Source organism: Acipenser ruthenus, chromosome 2 (assembly GCF_902713425.1).
Source record: "Acipenser ruthenus chromosome 2, fAciRut3.2 maternal haplotype, whole genome shotgun sequence".
Classification (NCBI taxonomy): Eukaryota; Metazoa; Chordata; class Actinopteri; order Acipenseriformes; family Acipenseridae; genus Acipenser; species Acipenser ruthenus.
In genome coordinates, this window is record NC_081190.1 from 12,886,588 (window position 1) to 12,898,762 (window position 12,175).

General features: G+C 36.6%; 1 protein-coding gene across 1 annotated transcript in view; it reads left to right on the forward strand.

Moving 5' to 3' along the window:
• Positions 1-10,064: 10,064 nt before the first annotated feature.
• Positions 10,065-12,175, forward strand: part of LOC117403982 (anthrax toxin receptor 2-like) — a 79,027-nt gene continuing 76,916 nt past the window's right edge. Inside the window, exon 1 of the mRNA XM_058989704.1 lies at positions 10,065-10,620. Within this exon, the coding sequence (XP_058845687.1) occupies positions 10,487-10,620 (134 nt within the window). The 5' untranslated portion in view covers positions 10,065-10,486. The remainder of the gene's footprint in view (positions 10,621-12,175) is intronic.

Below are 12,175 nucleotides of genomic sequence, written 5' to 3' on the forward strand. Positions count from 1 at the left end.
GGAAACACTAAAGTATGACCAACTTATCCCCTTAAATCAGGGGTCGGCAACCTTGGGTTTTTCAATCCATTCCACTGCAGGACTGTTCCAACCAGACCTATAATTATTTAATTGACCTCCAGCAGAGTTAATTAAATAATTAAGGGTCTGGTTGGAACAAAGTCCTACAGTGGAATCAATTGGAAAAGTCAAGGTTACCCCCTGATTTAAAGGGATATCTTGCACCAAAAAAGTAAATGTAGAAATTTAGTGACATTTATCTTTCAACTCACCGGTGGCTTATTGGTTAGAAAATACAATTTATTGAAAAAAAACAAAAAACAAACAGGGAACCTTCAGTTCTGAGGAGGATAAACGAACAAAGGAAATTGTGCTGGAAACATTGATTGATGTATCTGTCACCCACCCACCCCTCCAGAAAGAAAACAAAAAAATATCCAGTATATTTTCTGGATGGGGAAAAAACTAGTTTTAAATCAGATGAGATGCATATTGAAGACAGTATTTGTCCCTGTGAGTTTTGGGGTTAAAAACATTCCTTCCCACATCAGTTTTAATGAATTTGGTAAGTGCACGCAAGTCTATTTGGTGTCTGTCTTAGCATGTGAAAGACCAGGATGCTGTTAATGGCTTCATAATATCTTAGCTGCTTTTCTGACCTGCCCGTCTTACTAATGCTATTGAAAAAAAAAGCATATCTGAGGTTGCTGTAAAGTTCCTTTAAACAGCACACAAGTAACGTGATTTTAGAAGTCATTTTTAGTGCTATCCTTTTATATAAGAGGTATTGTCCTTGTCAATTTTTGTCATTCAGAGTCAGAGTCAATGTCTGGTCTGCTGTACTGTTAATGTAGAGTGACTGATATCCTGGAGTTCAAATTGTTTTTGTTCACTGCTTTCTCGGCTCCAGCAAGCCTTTTTGAATTAATGTACCCACTAAAGGAGCAGATGTAAGGTCTGTAAACAAGTTACTACAGTGAAGTATGCTCAGAAAGTTTTCCTACCAGAACAGACAACATAACTTTTAATGTTCCATTCCCGCAGTGGAGACAGTGCACTTCTCTTTTAATGCTCCATTCCCGCAGTGGAGACAGTGCACTTCTCTTTTAATGCTCCATTCCCGCAGTGGAGACAGTGCACTTCTCTTTTAATGCTCCATTCCCGCAGTGGAGACAGTGCACTTCTCTTTTAATGCCTCCAAAGCCCGCTCCTTCTCCACCCTTGCTCCGCAGTGGTGGAATGACCTTCCTACAGATGTCAGGACTGCCCAGTCCCTGACCACATTCTGGCGCCTCCTTAAGACTCACCTCTTCAAAGAGCACCTGTAGAACTCCTCTGTTTGTATCCTGGGACACTATCACCCTTCATGTAAATGTGCTTTATTTTGCTCTTATCAGCCCCCTATTTTACTGCATTTAATCCTGTACTTCAGAATACTGTAATCTGCCAAGTTTTTAACCTGTAGTACTTTGTATTTAATCACATCCTGATGTAACTATCACTATTTAATCATATCCTGATGTAACTATCACTATTACCTGCTGTATTATTGAATTGTGGTTTGTCAAACTTGTACTTTGCTTGAACAAAAGTTATTGTATTTCTTGCTCTTATTGTATTACTTGTATTGTAACGCTTGAAATGTTTTTGCTTACAATTGTAAGTCTCCCTGGTTAAGGGCGTCTGCTAAGAAATAAATAATAATAATAATAATAATAATGCTCCATTCCCGCAGTGGAGACAGTGCACTTCTCTTTTAATGTTCCATTCCCGCAGTGGAGACAGTGCACTTCTCTTTTAATGCTCCATTCCCGCAGTGGAGACAGTGCACTTCTCTTTTAATGCTCCATTCCCGCAGTGGAGACAGTGCACTTCTCTTTTAATGCTCCATTCCCGCAGTGGAGACAGTGCACTTTTCTTTTCCTTGCTCTACTGATGGCTAAATGGAGCAAAAAAATAAATAAAAAATGACAGTGAGGCAATGATTCCAAAAAAGCAATCTAAAATGACACACACAGTTTTGATTGGTATTTCATTTGTGTTACAAATGTGTGCCGGAATGAGCATTGTTTTTTAACCTGGCTCTTGGTAACAAGGAAAATTGTTTTCTGATGTTTTGGAGAACGTATATTTTATTATGGGCTTAATAATGTTATACAGCAAAAGCACACATTGATTTCAGTTTTACACATTGTTGCTGTTGCGTTCTACTGTTTCAGCATTCAAATTCGACTGCAGCCAGGTGGGATTTGAACCGGGGACCTTCTGGTTACAAGCCCTTTTCTTTAACCACTGGACCACACAGCCTCCTAATAATGGTAATGGGAGTCAAACTGAGTCTATGACAGCAATGTGTGAAGGGAGTGGTACCCTGAATTACTTATCAAGCTTCAAACAAGGCATTTTAAAAACATGACTACGTGCAGTCTTTATCGCAAACAATTAACAGATTCTGTTTAATGGACAAGATGACAGGATGTTGTTTTCAAACAGGTAACTGTTTAAAAACTAGCTGAATCAAAAACCTATGTACAAGAAAAATGCAAGTAAAGATAAGAAAGAGATTCTTCACTAAATATTATTATTTGTTTATTTAGCAGACATCTTTATCCTAGGAAACTTACAGAGACTAGGGTGTGTGAACTATGCATCAGCTGCTGAGTCACTTACAACAACGTCTCACCTGAAAAACAGAGCACAAGCGACTTGCTCAGGGTTACACAATGAGTCAGTGAGTGAGCCAGAATCTGAACCAGGAACCTCCTGGTTACAAGCCCTTTTCTTTAACCACTGGACCACACAGCCTCTATATGCTCCCTTACTTACTATAACCACATCTGTAGATGTAGTTTGTGTAACTATTTTCATTGCAAACAGAAGACACTTTTTTATAGTTCTCTAACATACACAAAAATTAAACATTTATATAACTGGGCATATAGTAGTATAGGATGACTTTTCTCAGATTCACGTGGCTCATGCTACTCTTTAGAGAGAACTTCATGCTCTGCTGTCAGCCAGTCAGAAGAGAGTTCCGATTGCATGTTCTTTAAGGGTCAGAAATGTAGCCCTGTCCATTTCAATTTTAACTAGGCCTGCTTAAACACAATTGCTTGGGCTTGGTTATGGTGGAAAGAGGGCCTGCCTTCTTGTGAGACTACTCTATTTAGGTTGACAGGCCTAGAAATGGCAACCATTAACTGTTCAGTTATACAGATAATCCTGGTCTTCAAAGCATTAAATAAGTAAATGTAAGGTGACTAGGGCTCTGACTCGAATGAGTTAACAGCTCAGAGGGTGCCCATTGACAAAGCTCTTTTATTGTCATTTAAAGTGCCGTTGATGGAGCTACGCTTAACGACGGAATTTAAAGACGGTATTATTTGAAAAATACATATTTTGCTGAATGCTAGTTGATGAAATGTGACTAAACTGGGCAGCTTACTGTACGTGCGCAATTATCCATGTTGTTAAACTATACTCCGTGTATTATAAATGGTTAACACTGGCAAGACTTTCAGCAGCAACAGACGTTGCTTAACTTGGAGCTGTCGCTATTCCTTCAGCATCATCCTACAGTAGCATCATTTTAATTGGGACAGCGCTCCAGAGTCATTGACACTAATTGATTTTGCTCTTGTAACATCTCACATTGTCTTACCCAAGTTTTATTTTCCAGTAATGTATTTTGCCACCGAAATCCTTAATAATTCAAAAGATTCCCTCTATAAAAAGTCAAAGAGCAACACAGTGACTGCATCACCTGCTTGGGGCCTTCATTTGACAATCTGTTAATAATAAATACTTATTTTTAATCTAATTAAACATCTCTATTTAATACCTATCTATTTGAAAGATGTTTCTAGGGCAGGTCTGAGTAAAATAATAAATGCTACGTTTTTAATGCCTTTATTGTCCAGTATTATTATTCTATTGCTGATATACCATAGCAACAGATACTTTTTATATAGGATGGTATTCATATTTATACATAATACATGTTTTTTTTATTACATTTAACAACTTTTATTTACATAAGTGCTCTGGAAGTCATATAACATGACGCCACAAAGACTTAAAAAATATGGTATTTGTTTGGATTCTATTAAACATATCACAGATTATATATTTCTTTAATCCACATAAATACATTCCCTCTGTCTTTCATAGCTCAAAAGAATTGCAATCTGGGAACATTTACACCAAGCATGGTAGTGCTTTTATTACATTGTTCTGTTTCTTTATAAACACCAGAGAAATGGGAAAGTTAATCTGGAGAAAAAACACAGACTGATTTTTGTAGTTACTTATATTATTTAGAGTTGCTTATATTATTTAGGGTTCAGCTGGCAAGTCAGTTATGGGTAAAAGGACATTACACATGTAGGAGCTTTTTACACTAGACACTTTGAAAAGAGTAACCCACGGGCAACTGCTCTGATATCAGAATCTGTTTAGAGAAAGCTAAATGTTTAGACATTTCCACATTTAGGACTGTATTAATAGGCATGCAAACAGAAAGGTGATAGGCTGTGTCATCTTTATTAAAAAATGTGTGTTTTATTGTTGAGACTAATACATTTTGAAGACATTTTAGATAGCATTTGGAAATTCTAAAAGAAAATATAAAACTATCAACATATATACCTTATCCTTAACCTAAATCGTTATAAACAGTTATTACAATTTTACAGATTAAATTACAGGTTATTAACTCGTTATTTTATTTTTTTTAAAATATATATTTTAATACATTTTTGTAACCTTTAGGTGTGGTTCAGGGAGCAGGAGCTAGAGATCCCCATCCCACCCTGTTCTATCCCGACAAAATATCTGTCAATCTCCCGATTTAAACCCCTCGAGACCTCTGGCCAAAACTACCCTGAAGATCTGATTACACTGTGAGCGGTAGAAGAAAGCGGTAAACCAGGGGGGCAAAAAAAAAAAAAAAAAAAAAATAGAATCTGTTGTTTTGAATGGGTGCAATTACACTGAGCGCGGAATGGAAAAGCGTCACGGCGGAAAACCTTTCAGGATAGAAACCAATCAACGGAAGTTTTGTTGTGTGTCGATATCTGCACTCTGTACAGTGAGAGACGGTGAATGAAAGACTGATTTTCGAGGTGCAAAATGTAATTATAATATAATTTAATGTATATATAATATAGAATATATCGTTTATTAATATACATATAATGGTCACTCCGGAGAATGCTACACAGGTGAAAAGCTGATTTTTTTTTTTATAAATAAAGACACATACACAAATATGAGGCTGCGATGGAGACCCTTCCGATGCAAGCAACGTATGCGACTTCAATGCAAACAAGTTCAAACCCCTTGCCAATGCAATGGGATACGTTTTGTATTGTAATTTGTAAAAAAAAAAAAAAAAAAAAAGTGCTTATTATATTTGTGGGTGTTGTAATTTAATTGGATACAGTATTTTCAAATGATAAACAGAAAATTTTTCTGAGCAAGACAGGTTCGTGTGATTCCGCTGTGAGTTTCAATTTTTGGGCTGCTACTAAACTCAAATCAGAACTTTCATGACTCATGTTTATGACTCCAATTAAAAATAACAATGAATACTGATGTTAATTGTGAGAATGTGGCAATTATCTGCCCATTATAAATGTCATTTTTTTGCCCACAGAGTAAGTAATAAGCGATTTGTTTTGATTGTATTCAAATGTGATTTGATTGAATTCTCTTTCTTTTCATTTAGAAATTTAAAAAAAAAACCGGTAAAAAAAGTACTTCTCCCTTGTATATGTCGTAAATTATGAATAGATCCTCTCACATGCCTCTCGTTTAATTGGGACAGCCGCTTATTCAGGAGATTTTTACATCTCTTGAGGAGCCACGATAAAGTGATAACGACTGTGCTATCATTAAATTCCATTGTATGGTACAGAGAAACAGAAAAACAAAAAAGTAACATATGTCACTGAAAATGGAGTTCCTCTTCAGCAAGGGGGATCACACCGCCGTCATCCACACCAGACATGCACTAAACCTACAGCAATCTGTAACTAGCAGCACTGTGCACAAGGAGCTGCTGAGATATGTGAATGATACAATAATAAAAAAGCTCAGTTCACATCTATTGGACAGCAAATACTAAACAAAGACACAATTGGTCCACATTTATTTTATTATCCACCTTTATAGGACAGTAAGAAACAGTTAAACTGTTACACAGACTTAATTATTGGCAGCTTTTGGAAATACATGTCCACAATTCAATGCAAAGCAGATCTTTTTGTACTCCTGTTTTCTAGGTCATTTTTTTGACTACCTTGAGCTTGTGCTTGTACAATTATCTGACTTTCTTAAGAACTGTATGCCAAATTAACCATTTAAAGATGCTATGCCGTTATCTTTATTAAACACATGACCAAACGGTATAGGACATTAAGGTGATTTCTTCATGTCAACAATGTTAAAGCACAGATTTTGTTGCATATTTGGTAAAAAAAAAAAAAAAAAAAGTTTACATTGATCATGTTATTAACTTTAAAGTCATTGTATGTTAAGTTATTTATTTCTTAATTTCTTAATTTTCCACTTGATTTTGGGCTTGTTTGTTGTAAATAGCTTCCATTTTGTCATGGATTTGTGTTGAAATGATTTCCCACCTCAGTGCTCCAAGAACAAGCTCTGTTGCTATTACTGTCAGTTTTAATTATTTTCATTACTTAACAGCGCAAGACAAATCAGTGAATTGCTTCCTATTGCCAATCTACTGGTTTTCTAAAACTGTCATTCTAATCAAATAAAGACTGAAACAGACTATTTTAAGAAGGAACTTTTTTTAAAAATTAAAAGTACCAAAATGATTTCTAAAATCACTAAAGATCCAGCTTTGTGGAAATACATGTTCGTATTACACTCTGTACCCAACACAATAGATACAGTACCCTCTTACATAAAGTGTGTTTTAATATATTCATGCACAAACTCATTTTCTCCAATTTTCAAATCTGATATGGCATTTCTTATGCTTATCAGATCTGCATTGCTGCATAATCTAATATTTTAACGTGATAGTAAAATCAAGGAAATGTGCCAATTGAAGTATTGTTAGATTTGTAACTGTTTACACTGTCACAATGACCATCTATGAAATGTGGACAATGTCATAAGGGGCAGCAGTGTGGAGTAGTGGTTAGGGCTCTGGACTCTTGACCCGAGGGTTGTGGGTTCAATCCCCAGTGGGGGACACTGCTGTTGTACCCTTGAGCAAGGTACTTTACCTAGATTGCTCCAGTAAAAACCCAACTGTATAAATGGGTAATTGTATGTAAAAATAATGTGAAATTATGTATAATGTGATATCTTGTAACAATTGTAAGTCGCCCTGGATAAGGGCGTCTGCTAAGAAATAAATAATAATAATAAGACTGCTGGAGCCAGTTTCTGCTGCATGACCCCTGTCTTCTTGCTGCATAATGTGTATAATATATACTATATTGCATCTCTTCTGTGTTTTTTAGTTCTGAACATATAATTGTATTGTTCTGAATTCATACAAAGATTGAAGTGAAAATAGGTGTCAGTAGGGTGTAAGCCTACAGAGGGCAGCCAGGCAGGCACTGATTCGATTGGCCTACAAGGGGTTTAGATTGTTCTGGGGGCAAACCATTCCTCATTAAGTACCTGTTTAATTTACTTCAGGAAATTTAGAGGAGATCTGGAGTGTTAAACAGGCAAATCAATAGTTAATGTCCTAGATTCTGCAATTTGTTGTAAAACCTGCGACCACACACACAGCAAGCGAGCGTCTAAAAACCACCATGCACAACAACCAGGCTTGTGTGTAGTTGAGCTTTTAACCTCATCTCACCAGCAGGGGTCAAAAAACATAAGAGCAGTGCATCACACAGCACTGCTGATTCCTCTTAACCTCGCCAAGTCACAGCACCAATGCAACAGGATGAAGGCTGCCCACAAACCGAACGACTGCAAACGTCTTAACCACTGTGCCAACAAGCCAGAAATATCTGCATGTGTGGTTGTAGAAAGTTTAACCTCCACCACAATGGTCAGAATCCATAACGAAAGTTAAAGCAGCATATTTTATTTTTAAATTAAAAAATTTCAGAAAAAAAAAGTTTTGTAAGTTAAAAAAAAGTAGCATAATAGAAACTTGGCTTGGTAACCTGGCTTTAGCTTAGCTCAGAGTTATTTCTTAGCTCAGAGTTATTCAGTCTTTCCCCTTGATATCTTGGCAAAGTTTTAAGTATATTGCAATTGTCAACTAAAACTGAAATAACACATTTAAAAAAATAAATAAATCAAGTCAGCTGTGGATCAAAAATAACTTAATGCGATTCATAATGTGAGTAAAATGTACTTAATTTGTACTATTTATTAGTATTATTTATTAATATTTTTCTAAATTAAGGCGCTGGATTTAATTTGACAGCCTAATAACAGACACACCCAATTCTTCTTAATTAATGAGAATCCCTGCTAACAATTCTACTCTATCTACACTGAATGATACATGATCATCACATGCTGATTGTGAATGAAGTGAATGTCTCAACAAGTGGTAATAGCACACTATTTACATGCTGTACTGTACTGTACAAGACCCAACTTTAAGAAAAACAAAAGGGACAAAAAAACTCGAAATGGGACAAAGCATCCCTGAGGGTATTATCTAAGAGGAATGTCATTTCAGATTTTTAAACACAGTGGCATTTATACAGAAAAGATCATTCAGAGGTTAAAACTGTGGCATGGAATTCTTAACTTCTACTGGCCACCACATGTAATATAACTTTATTGAGAGAATCATAGAATACAGCAGAAGTTAAAACAACAGGGTACTAAGATGGTTCAAGTTCATGAGACACCACATGTAAAGAAACCTTATTGAGAGAATCATAGAATACAGCTATGCAATAAACATTAAGACAATAACTGAAAGTGTACCGCCTGTATATCCAGCAGCAGACACTTTAAAAAAGCAGATGACCTAAATGATTTCTGAGGTATGAAACTTTGATACTGTGGTAGTGGCAGCATTGTAAAATAACCGGCATACCCCAATCAGACTTGACTGAGAGAATCACAGAATAGCCAGTACCTCAATGTGTTTGTTTTTTTATTAACTGGAAACCAATCTGACTAACACATCTTTCCCCACAGTCAAACATTATGATTAATACTGGTGGCATTATTTACAGCACTGACAATGTACTATTTTCCAACCAAAAAGTGTTTATGAGTGATGTGGTGAGTCTCATGTGTTTTGAAATGCCTGTGTCATTGTGATATTCACGGCACTGGGTTTCACAGTATGTGTTGTTGTTGTGTAAGACCCATAACTGTTCTAGCCTCCATGCTGTTTTTTTTTCTCTTTATATGCAACTTTTTGTCTCACCTAAAGCTATTTAAAACCTTGTTAATAACATTGGTTGACAATTATTTATTTTTTAAAATGTGTTTGGAGTTCCAACATGTTGTTTTCACTGGGCCACACATATGACCCGAATGAACATCTGTGCTTACTTCCTGTACGTTGTCTGCAGCCAAACATTCGATTTTATACGCCACATAGACTTAGTCAGCCCACAGATTCAAGGTATGTTATTCATTTATTCCTGATCAAGATTCATTCACCCTGCTGTCTTAGAATGCAATTTACAATTATTCTTAATACCAATACTGAAGGCCAATCTGGTTAATGATTTTGACAAGCGGGGACTAGCCTGACTGTCCTGGTTACTTCAGCATTTGAATAAGTCTGCCAGTCTAAACCATGAGCAATGCTTTTTTTTCTTTTAGTCACAGATTTCTTCATCAGCTCCGTTAGGAAAGAGACATCTTTTTACAATTATTTACAAGATACCCCTGTAGCAAAATACTTAAAAAAATTGCCCTTTGTAAAAACATTACTGTAATATTCTTGACAGATACAGCTACAAACCTATCAGTACTCTTATAGTAAAAGGTTCCTGCAGCCGCCCAGGACTCACTGCATTAAGAATTTTACTGGAAGCATTCACGATGACTACAGACAGGGTTATTTGTATTGCCCCTGGCGCATGCTCATTTAAAAACAAACACGTATTGTGCACCAGTTTACATCGGAGGCTGGGTGTAACAGTTCTCCATAAGGGGTTTCAATACAGGGGTTTCGATGCATCTGTGCTCACAGGAAAGAAGTATTATGTTGTTTCAGCTCTACTGTAGCAACAAAGGACATGAAGAAATCGGTGACGTCAGCCTATGAAGGATTTCCTCCTCTTCTCGTGAGACAATCACTTTTCTAACTTTGACACGTTGCTTGGGGATGTGTACAGTCTTTCCAAATTTAATCCACACATTAATGTAACAGTTGCACGCATTTTGGATTTTCTGTATATTTTTTTGATATATACCTGGTGGCTGGTTCTATTTTCTGTGGTACTGCACGGCATTACCTTTTTTTTTTTAACGGTCGTCATTAACTTGAAAACAAGGAACGGAGATGAAATACTGTGCAGTCTATACTGCTGTCGCCCAGGTCGTTTTGCTCCTAACTTTACTAAAGGGACCCCCTTCTGGTAAAGCAGAAGAAGCCTCTTGTCACGGAGCATTTGATCTTTATTTTGTGTTGGACAAGTAAGTATCCTGTCAGAAATGAGTTTGCATACACAGTACTTAGTTGTGCCTCAGTGCGTGGCCATGCTTGCATTACTTTTCTAGTTTTGACAAGAAAGTAATAATTATAGTTTGAAAGATTTGTTTCACACTAACGCAATTACAGGGCAGTTCCTTTGAAATGTAAAACGACGTTTTTTTTTTTTTTTTTTAATGTTATTCCAGTTGTGAAACAGTTAAGCTAGCCTGCGGGCTCAGTTCAGTTAGGTAATCAATATATCATCACTTAAAATGGTTTGACAGCGAAAGTACCAGGTTCAAGTAATGCTACCAAAATCAGTGCAGTCTGGGGAGGTAGAGGCACAAAAAGTGAGGCGCAGAACATAACATGTTTGTTTATATTATCGGACTTATGCCGATGACGTCTTTTTATTTGATTAAACTTGTTTTTACAACATACATCAATCGAATGTCTTTTCTGTGTCCTGATACTGAAGTGTAGCTGCTGATATATCATAACATTGCTTGTCAGACTCCTGGCCTCTGAGTCCATGGTCTGTTTTGTTTCACATACAGGTTTTGCTGTCTTAAACAGATAGGCACTCATGTATGTTCACTGATGCGCTATAGTACTCGGTGGAGGAAACCTGTTGATTATGTTTAGCATAGGCAATAATGTATAGGTACAATCATGTCAAATTTGTGCATAACTGTCAAATAAGTATAATTGTGTGTGATTGGTTGTAATTTTGTTCAAAACGAGGCCAAGCATCCAATTCTCAAATATTTAATTAAATAGCAAACAATAATCCTCTTTTTACAAATTATTCCCCTATGTGATTAATACAAGACAAGAGTTCAGAATCATTTTCCAACCACAGATAAAGCTGTGTTTCCTTCTTCTTCTTCTTCTTCTCTCTGAACACAGGGCCTGTTTTAAAACATGTTTTATTCTTTCCTGTTTATGCTTATACGTTGTATATTGCTGTGCTGTGCTGTGGTTGTTTTAGTGGTTTTGAGTTTGGACCCCTTTCTTACTAGTATTCTGTATACATCAATAGAGCTTACTTTAAATAACGAAAGGAAGAAAGAAAGAAAACATATTTTCTTTATCCTGAAGTTACCACTTTTTGGCATTGTACGCACATAGCTGATGGATCAACTCTGCTATCATAATATGAAAGAAGCTAGTTGGAAACTAGAGACCTGATGTGTGAAATACATGATGATGATGATGATGATGATGATGTAATTTCCTTAACTGAGCACAAAGCATGCAATGTATACACAGTTTGTAGACTAGCCTATGTAAATCACATCTAGCAGATTGTGAAGCTTGTAATATTATAACGTCAAGTGCAGACGGAACATTTGCAGCCCCTCTGTGTTGCAGAGCTGTCAGGGTGCACCCTGAACTTTGCAAGACCCTGACCTGTGCAGAACTGTGCTGGGACAATGCATGGGGATTTTGCGGGATCTGCCCCTTGTCAGTACACATGAGTGAACACCTGGACTTGTTGCAGAGACTGGCTCACCCATAGAAGTATATGGGTGGAACTTTGCACTGGAGTTGACC